The sequence below is a fragment of the Condylura cristata genome, unplaced genomic scaffold (genome assembly GCF_000260355.1).
Source record: "Condylura cristata isolate star-nosed mole 26May11 unplaced genomic scaffold, ConCri1.0 scaffold00028, whole genome shotgun sequence".
NCBI classification, from domain to species: Eukaryota; Metazoa; Chordata; class Mammalia; order Eulipotyphla; family Talpidae; genus Condylura; species Condylura cristata.
In genome coordinates this window covers 25,747,509-25,764,715 of record NW_004567129.1, presented here as the reverse complement: position 1 = coordinate 25,764,715, position 17,207 = coordinate 25,747,509, and the positions used below count along the sequence as shown (strand labels likewise).

The following is a 17,207-nucleotide window of genomic DNA, read 5'->3' as shown; positions in this document are numbered from 1 at the left end:
CCGAGTTCCCGCGTCGCCCCCCCCCCATTCATTCATTCGTTCATAAATGCGAACTTCCGTGTTACAAGTGGCGTCCCAGATGCCGCGGCCACTTAAGTGACAAAGAGGTAAAACCGCCGGCAGGTCAGGGGTTGCACGGAAAAGGGCAACTGGAAAGGGTGCTGGGATCAGGGGCTGCAGTTTTGAATAGAATGGTCAAGGGAACATTTACTAATTGACCTTTGAGCAAAAGCCCGAAGGAGACAGGAAGCTATCCAGTGGGCTCCACGGGGCAAAGTGCTCAGGTGTTCAGGTAGAGGGAAGAGCCGTGCAGAATTCCTGAGACAGAATGATTAGCTGCTGCAGAAGCAGAAGGAAGCAAGTGCGTCTGGGGTGGAGTGAATGAAGGAGAGCGACAGATGAGATTAAAGCGGTTTTTATTCCAACGGCCATGAGAAGACTTTAAAGGTCCTAAGCAGAGGAGCTGAGTCACCACCACCTGAGGTGTCTCACAATGGCCCAGACCCCACGGTGGCAGGCGGGAGGTAAGGATAGCAGGAGCTCCCTCCCTAGGTGTTGCAGGCAGGGCTGAAAGTGGCTTGGGTCAAGCTAGTAGGAACTAGCTTGGTGGTGTGGTTCTATTGTGAGTTAAGAATTGACAACTTTCTGGTGTGAGAGAACAGTCAAGGCTGACTTCCAGTTTTCTACCCGAGTTCCTGGAAAAATGGAATTGTCAGTACGTCCTGGAGAGATGCAGTGAGGGAAGATCATGACCTCCTTTTTCAGAGCTGTTATTTTTCAAAACCTATTAGATGTCTAAGGGGAGGTTTTGATTGTATATTTGAGAGGAGGTTCAAGTTGGAGTCATCAATGAGTGCAGAAGAGCATCTGATGAGACTCTGGATGAGAGGAGGTGAATGAAGTCAGAAGGGAAGAGGTCCAAGATCTGGGCACTCAGATTGAGCCGCTCAGTGCCCAGTTCTCCTTTTCAGTTCTCCCTGCGCGCCCAGTTCTCCCAGAGGCCGGCCAGCTGGAGAGTGTGTCCTGTCCTGTGGCAGTCCCAGGTCCCGGGGTCTTCCCCCAGCCCACCTCCCCACGCCCTGCAGTCACTGCTGTCTCTGGCCTCTGCAAAGGTCTTTGCTCTCCCTGCCCAGAATGATCCTCAGTCCTAAAAATGAAGATGGAAAGGCCTGAAAACACAGAGTGTGCTAGGGCACACCACTGTTCCCAGGGCCCTTATGTACCCAGAGGGGTTTTGGATCAACTATCAAATCTGAGATTTTGCTGAGCTTCCCACACCCAGCACCACCCCAATGTGGAGTTTTACTGGAGTTCGTGAGAAACACTCAGAACAGAGCCTCCCATCCCAAGCCAGTTTCTTGTCTGCATAGAACGGCACTCCCACCCCTAAATCCAGCAGGAAGTCCCTTCCTGTAGCCACTGTCTGTCATTCCCTTGTTCCGATTCCTCATGTGACCCTAATGCAAAAGAAGGCACTGAGTCTGTCTCAAGTAGGTTCTTTTTGGTGATCATGGCAGATGCCTGTGGTCTTTGTCTAAAGCCACCAGCCCTCACTCTCCTGTTCCAGGCACTACCTCCCTAATTGTGTCAGGTGAGTATGTGACACAAGCCAGTCAAAGGATCCTTTCTTGGAACTCAGGTGCCGACCCCCCTAAAGAGATTCAGAGGGAACCTCCCAGGGCCCACGTTCCTGGGGCCTGTCTCCAGCTGACACTGGAGTCTTGACTTTCCTTAGTGCTGATGCTGTTCTGAGCCCAGCTATTTACAACTCCAGGTCTACCCCAAAGTCTTATGGGTGTTTACCTGCCCACTGGCCAAACTCATTTCTCTAGCGTCTTCTCCATCCAGACCAGACCCACAGGCACAATTATAGGTACTGCAGAAGAGGCAGGAGCTAAGACTGCTGCTGAGTGCCTTTTGAAAGTTTCACCTTCTTTGTAACATTACTTAAAGTACAGCTCCAGCAGTCTGACATGTGATTCCCAGCAGCTTCAACTCTTCTACATTTCCTAGCCATTCCCTTAATACTTTACGTTAACATTGCACCTGTTGAACTGTCAGAATTACATGAATTTTCTTGTCAGAAACTAGGTCCCTATCTAGAGGGCCATAAGTCACAGCAGCTAGCAGGGAAAGTCACAAGAAGTAGAACAAGATAAGCTCATTATTACTTTAATCACATGGTTACTACTCTGGCCAGCTGACCCTTTGTGAGCATTCTGGTAAATTCTCTCCCATGTAACCCTTGCAGCTCTGTCTGGGGAGGCTGTTGTCCTCCTCCTTAGAGGTAGGTTAAGAAGTCCAGGAGGAGCTACCCTGCCACCAAGGAGACAATCAGCCCAAGGTTGCTGGATTTCAGAGCAGTTTTCTCAGTCACAGCCCTGTGCTACCTGCCTCTTTAGCCTCAGGGGGAAAAAAAAACCCCAAAGGAACAGTGGGATGGGGTGGGGGGGAGGGGCTGCTAGCCCCATTATGTCCTCCTCATCATCCCTGCTCTGCTTTAACATGCAATAGACGGCTGCTCTGTGATACAGGGAGAATTTTACAAGCGGAGATGGCTAAGAATGGCATCCCCAGTGGAAATTTCGGGCAGGCCATGCACAAAGGCAGGAGATGGGAACATTCAACCGCTTTGCTCCCACTGGTCCTACTGGGCAGCAGGGAGAAAGCTGGAAAGGGCAACGCCTCTGGGTTGTCAGACTGGCACCTCCGGATAGGGCCTTGGGGAGGGGAGTGGGATCTGCAACTTGGGGATATTCATGTAAGGTCACATTTTATTCCTAAAATAGTGAGAGCCCCTTTTCTGCCGTCATCATCACCACAATCCTCCACAAAGTTGTGCCAAAGTCTCAGAACCCCGGCTTTTGGGGGCGGGTTGGGAGGGGGCAGGGAAGCCCTAGGGTTTTGTGCACTCACATCAGGATCTGACAAGAACTGAATGAGAACCTGGCTGCGTGAGTTCGAGACTCTCCTCCGCCACCGAAGCAGGCAGCCTGGAAAAATCAATTGGTTCCTATCGGCTCCTCAGTAAGCCGTGAAACTAACTGACGAGCCCGTCTGGGGAGGGCACTGTTCCAAGGAAAAGCCCTGCTCTGCAAATGGGGAAACTGAGGCACGGGCATTTAGGTAAGCCAGGCCTGAATTCGGGGCCGCTGGAATGGGGCCAGGCAGGATCTGGAGACCGGGAGATCACGAGGGGAAGGGTCGGGGGACGGTGGGGGGGCGCGGGGCGGGGCGAGGAGACTGGGGGGCGGAGGTCAGGCGGCAATTCCGGGGCCAGAGTTGAAGGAGCGGGAAGGGAATCGCGTGCCAGGCGATCCCTTCAGCCGACGATGAGCTGTTTAGGGGAGGGGCGCTCACCGGGGTTGCTGAGTCACGGTGACAGGCCGGGGCTAGGGAACCGCGCCTCCCGACTCTCCGCCGAGCTCCTGGAGCCCGCAGCGCAGCGCTCCCCTCTGCTGAGAGGGCGGTGCGCCGACGTCCACGCGCAGGGAAGGCGGGATCGGAGGCGCAGTGAGGGGGCGGTGCGCACGCGTGAGCACGTCCGGAGGAGGGCGGCACGCGCACGCTCCCGTGCCCGCGCGGAGTCGGAGGCGCATGCGCAGAAAGGAACTGGTGAACGGCTCGGCCCGCACGTCGAGAATGGCCGTGCGCGTGCGTGTGCGCACTCCCGGATGACCGGACATGAGCATGCGCGAGCGAGGGGGGCGGGGCCGGGAGCGGAGCCCGGGATCACTTGGGCGGAGTCTGTCTGCACCTGCGGCATCCTTTCGCGTCTTCAGGTGCTCGTTCAAGGAAGTGTTTCCGCACCGCACATAGGCGTGTTTCACGAGAATAGAAAAGTCTGTGCTTATGAAAGGGCTACAGTCCTACCCACAGCTCCCGAGGTCAGCCCTTTCTCAAGTTCCTCATACAAGCTGGTGACTGTGTATTCGGCTCATATCCCGTCTTCCCAGAGTTTCAGCAAGAGTTCGATCCCCAGCCAGGGAGCTGACCCAGGGGCGTAGCAGACCTCTGTGTCACCCGCTGCTCCCCTCAGTAGTGTATTTCAGTAGATCTGCCTGTTCTGCTCCCCACTCTATCTCTGGTGAGTCCTCTCACCTCTCCTGCCCCGCTCCCCTCGGGCCTACACGGCAATTGTTGGATGCATAAATAAATCTTAAAACAAAAAACTTGCTTAATAAGAACTTGCCCAGTCCAAAAAAAAAAATATATATATATATATGGCTTATTTTGAGTGGCTTTACGCTCTCTGTGCCCTGGTCTTGTGGCCCATGAGGACCTGCACCTTCTCCATGCTAATGTGCTATCAACAAAATAGGGCAGAGACTGCTCTCTGATGTCTGGGGAACAGCTCGGAGCAACAGACACGCGAAGTGAGGTGCAAGGAGCAGGAACCCGAGGCCCCAGCAAGGACCAGGCAGATGGCAGTGTAAATACAAGGATGTGGGGGATTCTAATGTGCTTGGAAGCACACATATAGGGCTTGCTGAGTAACTGAATGAGGAATTGCTAGGATTTCCTCCAGAAGAGCTAAGGGGCTGGGAAATTTAAAAATAGTTGGAAGGGTGGAGACTGCATCTTCTTTGCATCCCTGACTCCTAACACAAGGGCCCTGCCTCTAGGTGGCATGAGTTGTTTTGAAATGAACATGACACTCCTGAACTAATGCTTTCGCGTCACTTGGACCCACATTTGCCCTTCAGTCTCAAAATAAGCCACTCTAGTCCCTTTGAGACCGTGCATGGGGGGGGGGGGCACTCCCTCCCAACCTCCCCCACATGGTTGGTATGTGGCCTTTCAGCAGTACTCTCAGAGCTGGACGCCCCTGCTCCCAAGAGCCCCCAGATGGGCAAGGAGGGTCACGGCCCTCACAAGGACCCCATCCGTCCGTGTTCCTTCTTCCACTTTCCAATAGCCAAAGAGCTCTTGGGGCTCAGGTCCAACACATGCTCCGCATTCATCCCTGTAGCCAGGCGATGAGCAGTCACTGCTGCTCTGTGCTCTTTGAGCTGCTCTGGGTGGGCTGCTCACTACAGGAGCCTGTCCTGAGGTGTGCTGAGGCTCTGGAACTTGCTGTCCATGCTCGTGCTCTGGGCATCTCAGCAGGGAGGAGCCTGGAGGTGCTTATATGGTAGGTTAAAGCTCACATGCAGCTTGCCTAGGTTCATGGGGGGGAAAAGGTTCTAATGCAGGATTGCCTTGTTGCAGATGAGAAAGTGCAGAAATGACCACCCTCCCTCGCGATTCCCACTGTACAGCTTTTCCTCCTGCTTAGCAGGTGGCTTCATCCAGCAAAGCTAGTTTTTCTTGTCCCTAGCTCCATTGTGGAGTGAGGGGAGAGCTTATCCCTGCATCTGCTCCTTGGAGAGACTGGCTGGGCAGCTTGCAGTGCCCACAGCTGGTGGGTACCTGCGGACCTCACGTCCTCCTAAGTGGGCCCCTTTACCAGCTCCCTGGCTCCACCCCGAGCCCTCTGCCAGCTCTAGCTTTCAGGAGTTGGCAGGAGAGGCATGCTAGGAGGTTCTGCCGCCTACTCCCCCTCCCCTGTTCTGCCGACATCCCAAGGTGGTCCTTCCCTTTGCAGCTTCTCAGAATCGGCGATGGGCTGGCCTGGAAGCCAACTCGGGTGGTTTTCAAACTAGTGAGTCAGGCAGGGCTGAGGTAGTATCCGTTGTAGCTTATTTTAAACAGAGATACAAAGTATTATTAAATGTATACTTTTAATAAAGCCAATAGTTATTTTACTTATAGGAGCTTTAAAAGTAAGATACAAAATGTAGAGTTCCAGTTTGGAAGCGTAACTATTCTCACAATGTCCTGCTGATGCCCGAGCAAGGTTGCCGAGCTCGGTCATGCAAAGGACGGATGCGCCGCGCACACACGCACGCGCGCGCCCACACACACACACACACACACACACACACATGCGCTTTGGCAAGACCCCTCTGCCGAGCGCAGCACCTGGAATCACCAGTGTTCAGAGCGAGGCGGTGCTGAGAACACAGCACCTACAAGGAGACCACACAAACAGCTTCACACGGTCTCACAGCCCAGGGAGATGCAATTACAAAATGTGTTCCTTAATGGAGAAAAACAGACTAGAAAGTGACAGTAACAATGTTGGTGTCACCTGTGCTGGGGCATCAAGGACTGACCTCTGTCCAGGGCGAGGTCTTTGGGGAGGCACAATGAAAACAAGAGTACTTGAGTATAATAAAACTGGAAATACAGGGTACTGTGGACACGTTACTGAAGGAAATAGAAAACTATCTTACAAGTAAAACAGCCACAAACAACAGCAACAGAGGTTAGTGCACACACTGACAGCTAACACAGACGAGCCACGCAGGGTCGGTGCAAAGCACGTGCCTGGAAAAGTCTATGTACAAAACAGTTCTCTGTAAACATGGTGAGGCGAATGTTGAGAACCCCCGGTGAAGGATCAGAAGTACAGGCAGCAATGGCATCCCCGCACAGCATGAAGACAAACCCCGAGGCCCGGCGACAGCCTGGCGACACAGTACTAAGAATTCCGATGGCTGGGCTCAGACACCCTAAGGGTCCGCTATCATTAGTGTGTATACATACATATATATATCTTCTTTTTGGTATTTTTAAATATAAATTTACTTATATCCGTAGAAAAATGAGAACATAAATGTGTTATTACAATCTTGCTGGAAAAGCTTTTGTGGAGTTAGAAAGAATAAACCATTTATTAGTAGTTAACATATATTAAAATGGTTTAATGGTTTACGAAAATATAAAAAAAATATTAATACTGTCAAACTTTCATACCAGAAAATATTATGGATTTTTTTCAATTAGACTTTTTCAAAGATGAAATATGAAAAATTTAAATAAGTTTTATATAAAGAACTTCTGTAACCTCAATTAATATACAGTGGGGTATGTCTAGTCTATATAGATATATTTATTTCTCAATTTAAGCACCATTCAATTCTTCTGGATCCATCCTGGCTGGAAATATTCTGAAATCCACAGGGTGTTATCAACTTAATGGCACGTGTAACTGAAAATGAGGTGGTTTTCTGTTTTGTGAAGATTTTAATTCCTACCTACATCTTAATCGGTTTGTCTTGAGCCAGCTCACAAATGTCACTGCAACTTCAGGCACAGGGGTCACTGGCAGCCCTGGGACTGCAGCGCATGTTTCGAGGCCACGGGAAGGAGCGAGGCGCTGGCGCAGCGCGAGCTCTCCACAAGCCCACCGCTGGCTCGGCTCCACGCACCACGGGCATTTGTCTCTGACGTCACCTTCAGGATGTTGCACATGTGAATCTGGTAAAGGTCGCACCCCTGGGTGCTGCTGGAGAGGCAACAGGTTGTCCAGCCACAGAAAACCTAGGTGATTCTTCTGATCACCAATATTGTATACTTGGCCCAATTCGTATAAGCTTAAATAAAGATAGTGTTGAACAAACCTCCAGCCACTGTACCTGTTATCTTAAAACAGTTGATGCATTTTAGGCAGGAGATGTTTTAACAAAACCTGTATGAAAAATAGTTATAAAAGACAGTGATTGGTGTGGTCATCACTCAGTGTGTTAAGGAGGGACGGGGAGGGTTTCGGAAGAATGGTCAGTTTTGCTCTCAGCCTTCAGGCCTGAAGCCTTCCTAACACGCGCAGGACTACAAACTTGAGAGCTGTGTTTCTAAGTGTGGCCTGTGGTCCACCTGCATCAGAATCACCGGAGGTGCTTGTTAAATTCACAGACCCCCAGCATTCCTGAGGAGGGTCAGAGCCCTGTCTTCAGCTGGTTATCCAGGGGTCTGGTGCCTCCAAAGTTTGAGAAGCCAGGCCTTAAAGGCTTGGAGCTGCCAACCACCCCCATCCCCAAGGATCCCTGCCTGGGACAGGGGTGCACTGGTCCTCTGGGGGGCTGGTGTCAGCTAGTCAGCTCTGGAGTGGAGACACTGGCCCCAGCAGCCCTGGCAGGCAGGCTGGCCCTGGGTCAGTACTGGGGCAAGTAAGCCGGCCTGCGCTCGGCCTTCCCAGGGAAGGCCTTGAAGCCCTTGGGTGCTGCCTTGTGTGCTGGTGGGGGTGGAGGCTGCGGCGGGGTCTGCACGTAAGTGAAGGAGGCGGCGCTGCAGTCGCTGGTCGCAGCCCACACCGGGGACTGCAGCATCTGCATGGTGTCGTTCCACTGGCTGCCGGGACTGGCAACTGCGTAGAGGGGTGCGCTTGGGCCGGGCAGTGTGCTGGGCAGCGGGGAAGGGTGTTGCCAGGGTGCTTTGGGTGGCCACGTTTTGGTTTTGTTATCCTGAGAGACAGAAGAGGGTTCTTAGTGCCATTTCTGGCCACTTACCATTTTTCCCACCTCCCCAGAGCTCTGGTCCTTACCCCGCCCCCGAGACAGGGTGGGTACCCTACTGCTCTCCACAGGCCTGGGGCAGCACTGCTTGCGATGACAGGAATGTTCCATGGCTGCACGGCCCAATGCAGTAGCTACTCGCCACTATTTTTATTTCTACTGAATTCATCGTAGTGACGGCGGTCAGACTAGGCGGCACTGTCACTGAGCCTCCCCACACGGCGTGAGTCAGCAGAGGCCTGACCGTTTAGACAGAAGCGTAAGGAAAAGGAAAAAACCAAGCCCCCCCTCACTGCTCTGAAGCCCTCTGAAAATGGGAGTGTTGGACATGGCTACGGCTGCAGCCCAGGGGCGAGCCCCCACTGCCGGGGCGGCCGCAACCCCATACCTGGTTCATGTCCTCCACCGTGGCGAGAAGAGGCGGTGAGGGCAGCATGCTGGTCTCCTGCTCACCACTGCTGTGCTTCCTGAAAGAACCGAGAGCTTAGGGAAACAACAGCCTGGCCTCCCGCCGTGGGCACCCCAGTGCTTGGCTCCCCGGGCACTGATCCTAGGTGGGGAGGCACGCTGGTGGGTCGTGCACTCAACAGTGCACCCCACAATCATCACAGGGCTGGAGTGGGTGAAGGCATGAGGACAGACACTGACTGTTTCAGCTGCTGAGTCCACCTCTGGCTTTTGGTAATGATCTGACAGATGCTAACTGCTCACCTCACTGGGCATAAGCGACTTCATTTTACTACTCACAGGCAGGACACAGCAGGCTGAGCGCCAGATGAGGGCACCGCTATGTTCCTGCCAGCAGACGACAGGGCCACGGGAGCCCCAGGGGCTGGCGCAACTACACGGGGAACTTAAATGCCCCCTCTCGCGCAATCCTGCTCGCGTGCCCCCCCACCTTGGTTTACAGCACCCCATTCACACAGACTCTCAGGCCAAACCCTCACACTTCCCCTCGGTTCTCTCTCAGCCCATGGCCCATCCTGCACCAGGCTTTCTTCTCACTAGAAGCCCCCTGATTCCCTTCTGAAAATCCACCTGTCCCCACTCCGGTTCTCTTGGTAGTACCGGGCCTGCTACACGCGTGAACCTTCATCTGCTTTCCTGCACACAAGGAGAACGCCTCGCCTTTGCTCTGTTGGCTGCTGTAGCCCCAGAGCTGGGACAGGATCAGACCAATGAATGAATCAGGTGAACACTCTGAGCCTCAGTTTCCTCACCTGTGAATCGGGAGTAAAACAGCATTTACACCACAAGGTGTCCTCTCCCCCTACATTTATAAGCTGAAGTCTTAACCCCAGTACGTCAGTGTGTGAGACTACCCAGAAATAAGGTGCTGTACAGAAGCAACTGAGATGAAGTGAGGCCGTCAGGTGGGCCCAAGCCAATACACCGGCATCCTTGTAAGATGAGAAATCAGAACAGGGGAGACCAGGCGGGGAGAAGGGAGAAGAAGCCAGAAGACTCAACACCGCCCACACCCTGCTCCCGGATGTTTGGCCTCCCGACTGAGAAAACGTCTATGGCTGAGGTCACCGGGCTGGCGTGACTCCACCGTGGGGCCCCCCACCAAGCTGAGGCGTGGGCGCTGGGTGAAATGGTGCCAGCACTCGGCCCCACCGCGCCTGTGGGCGCCATTACCCAGCCACTGCGCTACAGCCTGGCTCGGGCACCTCCTGTCCTCACCGCCCTGCTCCCCACTGCTTTCCCCGTGGGGCTGCCTGTCACATGTGGACTGTGTCACCTGGCGCCCCCTTTCTGCTCTGCGGCCTGAGTGCTGATGCCCAGGCAGCGCGGCTGCTCTGCCCACCCCCGTGTTCTGCTGCCTCTGGGCTCTGCTTCCCCAGGTCACGGCAGTTTCTCCTCTTCTCTCCAGCTGAGTTCTCTTATTTCAGGCCCATTTTGATTTTTGTGATTACTTCTGAATACCAAATCTGAGGGTACTATATCACTCATTTTTTCACTTCATCCAGTTCCGCCTTTGACAAAGCAAATTAAGTCAAAGGCCTACGCCCTGGTCTAGCCTCGTCGCAAAGCCTGTTGGTAAGTCCTGATCAGAAGGTGGCCGTCGGGCCTTGTCTGCCCCGCAGAAGGGCTGCCTCCTGCAAGGCACAGACTAGCCTCCTGGGCCTGTCTCCAGGACCCTCCCATGTCCATACCCCCACACCGGGGTTTCTGGACGTATGAGACGGCGTGAACGCAGTCCTGTCACAAGTTGCAGGCTGGCCACCAGCAGCCCCAGCGAGATGTGCTTGAAGGGGTCCCTGGCTTCTCTCTCACGAGGCCGACGGGGTGGGACGGGCTCCTAAGCTTTCTAGAGGAATAAGCCGTGGATCACACTCAAGTACCCCCTTTGCGCGGGTCTGAAATCTCCTCATACCTTCTTTGTTTAACAGCAGCAACGAGGTCAGGCCCTGAAAACATGGAGAACAAGCTGTCCCCGTTGGCAGAAGACGTCTCGTCACTCGAGCTGGCTGAGTCCCCCTGAGCGCCTGACCAGCCGCTGTGCAGGCCGTCCCTGGAAGGCAGAGAGAGGCGCTGAGCCCTGCCGCCTGTGGGAACCCACGCTCGGGCCAGCAGCCCGGCCGGCCCCCACCCACGCCCTACAAGAACAGGCTCGGCCCTGCACTCGCCTCACAACCAAACAGTGGTCTCGTCTCTCTTCCCCAGAGATTTTTCTCCCTTCCTCTCATTTCAAAAGCAATAGACATTCATCACTTTGCTTTGTTAATCTGAGAAGCCTGTGCTTGGTAGCGGAAATTGACTTTATTAACCAGGTAGCATGTAGAGATGTGCCAATTGCCGTTGTCATGATGATGACCCACCGTTCCCTCCGCCCCGGGTCTGAACCACACACCTCTGCTTAGTGTGGGCTCCGAGGACACAGTCCACAGAGCCTGTGGGTTTCAGTCAGGCTCATGGTAGCATGAGGACCAGGTCATACACATAACCACCTCACAAACTGGCAGCTAGAAGCCAGGGAATAGTAGAGGTGGAAGAGTCTGGCTGAAAGTCAGCACTTTGCAGCACACGGCACATCGTGCCACCTGGCATCCTACAGTCACAATGCATGGACTCCCTGAAGAGCTGACATGTCCAGTGACCCCTCTTACCAGGGCAAACTCAAGTGCCCAGTATGACTGACAAAGGCCATGGGGGAGCCCCAGGCCCCAGATTCGGCGCTGCCACGCCAGCACTCACCCTTCTGAGAAGAACTCTGGGAAAGGCCAGGTGCGATGCGCGTCGTCCATGGGAGGCCAGTTGCCCCGGGGGTTGCCTGGGCGGCGCCCGTGTGGGACGTGCCGTTTCTGCTGCATTGCCTGGCTCACGCCCGCCACGTAGCGTGCAAACTCTGGGTCTGATCCCACTGTTAAGACAAAGGGACAAAGAGGGGCTGGGGTCAAGCTGGCCTCTTCTGTCCTTCCCCACAGTATGGACGGTGGCGAGGGCTGCCAGGCCGGAGCCCAGGGCTGGCCGCAAGACGTGCCCCGCCGTCAGCTACAGGGAGGGGGGGGTGCTTTGGGCACCCCGCTCTGGAGGAGGGGCGTGTGTGCGCAGAGGGTCAGCGAGGGTTATACCTAGCAGGAGGCCCCCTGAATGTGAAAGAGAAAACGAGAGGTGATGAAAATTTAAAGGAAAATATTAGTTACTTAAAAGATTTCCAATGTCTACTGCTTTGTACTTAAAAACAGAAAATCAGATGACACTTCAGCCAAATGCTAACCTGAAAGTTACATGGCAGCGTATGGGTTGGCCAGACGGGGAATATATGCCATCCCCACTTGGGTGCCCTCAGCTCTGGTGCAGGATTTTCCTGTTCATTCAGTCTGAAGACAGAGTATCAAAGGACAAGATGAAGTGTCAGAATGCACGGCTGGGGACACATGGGACAGAGCTAAGGACGTCAGGGCAGAACAAGAGGCGGAAAGGCACAGACAGTGCGCAGAGAAAGTCAGACAGACACGGCAGGGGCGGATCTGGGTCACTCGAGGAACATGGCCGCAGTGTGTTTTCTGCTTTGAATCAGGGAAGATTCGGGCACAAGCCCATTAGTTTGTTCTCGGGGTGCTGCCACAGGGCCCCATGTGCAGAGGGGTGCTCTCTTCTAACTGCTGCCGCCCCTCCACCCAAGAAGGTGCTTTGTCCAGAGGAGTCCCTGTCCTGAATTTGTGCCACAGGCTATGCAGAGCTGATGCCCTCGGGATGGTACGTCAAGTGTTCAAAAGTCAGAAAGAAACACTCAGCAGAAGATCTAGTGGGATCAGTAGATGAAAGACATAAAGGTTGCCCAGGTCTCCAAAGAAATCAAAGATGGTAAATTTCTGCCCAACTCAACGCAATCACATGACTGTTCCCAAAGTGGACAAGCTGCTGAGGAGAGAAGGTGTGTCCCAAGAAAATGCCACCCCTCTCTCGTGGGCGGGCTTGCTCTTCCGGAGCAGGGCGGAGAGGTCTGCCCCCTGGGCCCTGGGCCCGCGGCCCCCTCATCGACCGCGCAAGGGCAGCAGGAGCTAGCGAGCGTGAGCAGCAATGTGAAGGATTTTCAGAAGACCTAGGAAAACATTTAATGGTGGTGGGGTATTTTAGCAGGGAATTGCCTCTCTCAGTTACTTATAAAAGTAGGTGGTACACTTACTGATACAATATTCCACAGGGCTTCCCCTGTAAATGAGAGGGATTTTCTACTTCTGTATCCTTATTGCTATATTAGAGAAAAAAGTACTTGCTTTCTATGTATCTATGTATGTAGGTACCCACTTCGCCAGACTTATTAACTCTCACCGGTTTGGACTAAGGGGTGTTGTTTTTATTTCAATTCTAATACCAGCAGAGAGATGCTTTTTAATCTACTTGGTTTTTTGTTTGCTAGTATTTGCCACAAAGTGCAGCCAAAGTTGCGGGCTATTGGTGGTAGCTATTGGTGGTAACTGTTGCTGCCTCTTCGGGTCTTGATTTCAGCTGGAATGATTGTTTCACCCAACAAGGTACTACCTGCTACTGGCTGCTGACAGGTGATCTTATTCAAGTTTTACTCTGGAGGCTTTATTTACTTTTAAGCAGCTGGTATCTTTTATCACATGCCTTTACATTATCTATTCCTTTAGAGTTTTTCTCACCAAAGGCCCCTGTACAGGAGCAGAGGTTCTCACACACCCTGAAGCACCAGGTTTACTAACAGACGCCTCTCTTTCCATACACTCCTAGCTTTTCTTACATGTATCACAATGAGAGGCACTATAACTTGCCTCTCTAGTAACAAAGTTTTTATGGTCAAATTATGTTGACTTCATAATTACCTTCCCAGTTGTTTCTACTGCAACTGAGTGATGCAGGTTTCCTACTTCTTGGTGCCAGTTACCATGAGAAAAGGCATTTTCCACTCCGTTTGCAGGCACGCTGTCAGCAAGTTACAGGGAGCACTCTGACTTCTTTCCTCTTGCTCCATTTCTAATCTTGTTTTTCTTTGCTTTCTCTTTAATCAGGCTTACAACAAATTGGTTTAGCTATTTACTGGTCTTCCAAAGGCCCTTCTTTTTATCCCTAATGAATTCTTCCTCAGGGATTATAGACAACACAGAGGGCTGTGTATGCACACGCGTGTGTATTATATACACTATGTATTATCAGAAATTAATTTGTAGTTTGGCAGTAATGCAGGTGGTATTTCACACTGCTTAGGCCAGGGGAAACTGTGTTTGAAGAAAGCAGAAGGCAGGCTACCGCCTTGCAGGGGTTCTAGAGTTCAGGGAAAAGAATCACAAGACAGGTTTATGTAATCAGCAAACGAAGCCCCATGAAGGGGTAGTCGCCTTGGCTCTGGGAACGGGGCGGCCCAGATCGGAGGACTGGAGCCTGCTTGACGCATGGGACTTTCAGTCACCCAAGTGACATCTTCCGGCCTCAGTCCTGTGCTCTGTAAGTTGAGGGAATACAGTTACATTTACCTTCTCAGTCTCTCCCACTACTTCCTGCCTCCGCTGGATCTGCCCCATTCTTGCCTCCAGGCAGTGAGAGGGGGTCTCTAAAAGGGGGTTAACCATTCTCCCCAGAAACAAGGCGTTAGTATACAGGCCTGTGCAGTACTGAGAGATGTCGTTTCTATTAAAAACTCCAAAGTGCGGGGGGAGACTCACATACCTGCAGGGTCAAAAGGCAGAATCTCTCCCAACATTCCAAAGACGCCATCGTTTTGGTCACGGTTTGGCCACGTGTTGTTTCTAGGTCCTTGCGGCTTCTGGCCCAAAACCTCTGACATCACATTATCCATGTAGCTGCTCACCAGCCCCAAGCTGTACAAGTCAGAACTGAGATCAGATATGCCAGGCCACTGGCCGAGAGGAGACAGACCCGCTCCGACGGGCTGTGCTGGCTGCTGGGACGAGCCGTGGCCCCATTTCCCGGGGGCCCGAGGCTGTGCCGGGGGCTGCTGCGGTCCAATGGGTTGGAGCAGGTGTTGGTAGTACTGGACCTGGGGTTGCTGTTGCTTGGGGGACTGCTGCGGAGGTGCCAGTCCCGGCTGGGGCGGCAGAGGGGTGTGTGTCCCAGCCTGGGGTGGCCGTGGCGGAGGGGGCACTGGCAGTGGTGGCTGCTGTGACTGCATGCCCCCTGCCTTCGGCTCAGGCACCAGGGCTGTGGCAGCAGAATTACGCCTTGTCACTAATGGGGAGCCCTGATGTGACTGGCCCATGTTAAAGCCAGAGAGAAAATCAATCACCTCCTGCATCTCCTGATCTGTGGGTAAGTTCATGCCCTTCTCACCCTTGCCATCGTCCCCTTGCAGGAAGTTCTCACGCCTCTCCAGGAGGAAACCGTTGGCCATCTGATGACTGGAATTCTGAGCTGACTGCGAAGGGTCCGGAGTCCGAGGGAAATTACCAATGTTCAAAATGCTCTGTAGCCTCGTATCGATATTACCAGCCATCTTGGCCTTTTCTTCAGAACACCCAGCAATGAAGATGTTTTTGGAAGGGGTACTTGGGATGGAATAACTTGTGCTGGTGCTAGAGGAGGTACACGATACTTTCTTGGTGAACCGGGATGTCAGTTTGGAGAATGTCTTCTGCAGCCCCCCCGAAGATTTGTTTCCATTTCCAGAAGGCAGGTCAGCCTGATTCCCAAAATCACAGATCTCCCGCTGAAGCTGGATTTGTATGCAGGGCAAAGCTTGCTCCCTATTTAAACAGAAAAGTATTTTAAAAAAGCAAAGGAGAGAACATACATATTAAACAATGAGAGTTCTCTGTATTTAAGAAAAAATTAACAAAAACATCTCCCTGGTTAACATCAGGTTCATTTGTTTTACAGTTAAATGAGTAAACACCTAAGAGTTCTGAGTATATGTGACTTCTCTTTTACTCGCTAGATTTATTATAAAGAAATCTGTATCATGTAACCCAGAGCTGTGAAAACTACATCAAGAGTCTGGTCTAAAGAGTTTGTGCAGCCCAGAGCAAAGCAGGACTCCTGTGGGGGATGCAATCGCGGAGGCCAGCATTGCGCCTGGGCTGGGGCCTCAGCCAGCCGATGCCGCAGGGGGCAAAGGGCAAAGCCAAAGCAGAGAGCAGTGCGTGGGCAGGGCCAGGGCTGCCCTGCAGCGCTGGTGTTGCGGAAGCTATTCACAGAAGGTGCCACGAAAAGGCAGCTGCTTCCCAAGTTTTCTGAGCACCATTTTTCCAGTCATGAAGGAGAGTTCTAGAGAGAGAAAGGACATGGGGCAGGAGCTGGGGCAGGTGAGCGCTGGTGTGACCCTCGATAAGTCACTTAGCTGTCTGGGGCTTGTCAGTTACGCAGTGGGGGAAGGGACATGGCTAGATGTTTAAGGAAGTTAACAATTCATAAAGAGATAATCTTGCAACAGCTATTTTCAGATGTCAGTAGGTCTCACACAGGATAAAAGTACGCTTTCTAAATGTTTCTCTGCTCATAGTTCATAAGCAGAATGTAAGTTGGGCTAAAGTCCTTTTGATGGGACTTACTCTGAAATGATAAAACAGGCAAAACTTAACCGAGTAACGACCACAGAACAATTTTCTGTATCGCTCTTGTAACTTCTCTGAATGTTTGAACTTATTCCAAATTAGAAAGTTCTTGCTCTTCCTGTCTCACTATGAGATGTGAGCGCACGTGACATCTTGTGCGGAGGCACTGTCCCTGGGTGTGACGCCGAGTGGCAACCCCTGGCGCAGCCAACTCCCGGGACCAGCGGGGACACCGACCTCCCTGCCCGCCAGCGGCTGAGGTCCAGCACGGCCGTGTAGAGCACGTCCACCAGGCCCAGGGTCTTCTCAGGGTCCAGGCTTCTCTGCAGCAGGGACATGGTAGCGGGGTCTTCTTTCAGGCACCTAGGCATGAACCCGGCCGCATTAAAGGTGTTTCAAGCAGGTTTTATACAAAAGACTACGACTTTTATAAACCTTTGGCACCCGGTGGGAACTCAGTAACTAAGAACAAGTAGAGAAAGGGCCTGAGTCTCTGTGGGTCCCTAACCTTGTAGTCCAGAGGAAGGGGATCCCCTGAAGGACCCCCGTTCCCTCTGACAGTCAGCACCTGCTCCAGTCCTGGCTTTCCTCTCTACCCTGCTGACGTCCACTGGCACTCTTCCCTGGCAAAGGCTTTCCACACTTTCTGCGCCTCCCTTCTGCCTCAGCACTGCGCACCTGAATTCAGGAACTGGGAGGCCTAGTGCCAAGGGAGGGGACACCCTCAGTCTACCACCTGCACTGCCCATGAATTTCAGGCAAGCAGCACACATGGCCTCTGCCAGGCAACTGCCCACCCCGTTCTGCCTCTCCCTCATGCTGCTGCCCTCTCCCCTCTCCTCACCCCGAGTCTCCCTAGTGGAGAAAATGTGGAAGCAGAGGCGATCCA

At 52.9% G+C, this 17,207-nt stretch overlaps 1 protein-coding gene and 1 long non-coding RNA gene across 4 annotated transcripts in view; both read right to left on the bottom strand.

The window, feature by feature from the left end:
- Positions 1-14: 14 nt before the first annotated feature.
- Positions 15-3,478, bottom strand: LOC105854157. The gene is made up of 3 exons (XR_001145872.1): positions 3,361-3,478; positions 2,917-2,993; positions 15-367 (listed from the first exon to the last, which is right to left on the bottom strand). It is a non-coding gene; the product is annotated as an uncharacterized LOC105854157 (long non-coding RNA).
- Positions 3,479-6,888: 3,410 nt separating this feature from the next.
- KIAA0355 (KIAA0355 ortholog) overlaps positions 6,889-17,207 on the bottom strand; it is a 62,240-nt gene continuing 51,921 nt past the window's right edge. For all 3 annotated transcript variants that reach the window (XM_012730747.1, XM_004690542.2, XM_012730748.1), the window contains exons 10-15: positions 16,556-16,681; positions 14,478-15,511; positions 11,541-11,706; positions 10,720-10,857; positions 8,728-8,806; positions 6,889-8,288 (exon numbers count right to left, since the gene is read on the bottom strand). In XM_012730747.1, the coding sequence (XP_012586201.1) occupies positions 7,980-8,288; positions 8,728-8,806; positions 10,720-10,857; positions 11,541-11,706; positions 14,478-15,511; positions 16,556-16,681 (1,852 nt within the window). In that variant the 3' untranslated portion in view covers positions 6,889-7,979. The remainder of the gene's footprint in view (positions 8,289-8,727; positions 8,807-10,719; positions 10,858-11,540; positions 11,707-14,477; positions 15,512-16,555; positions 16,682-17,207) is intronic.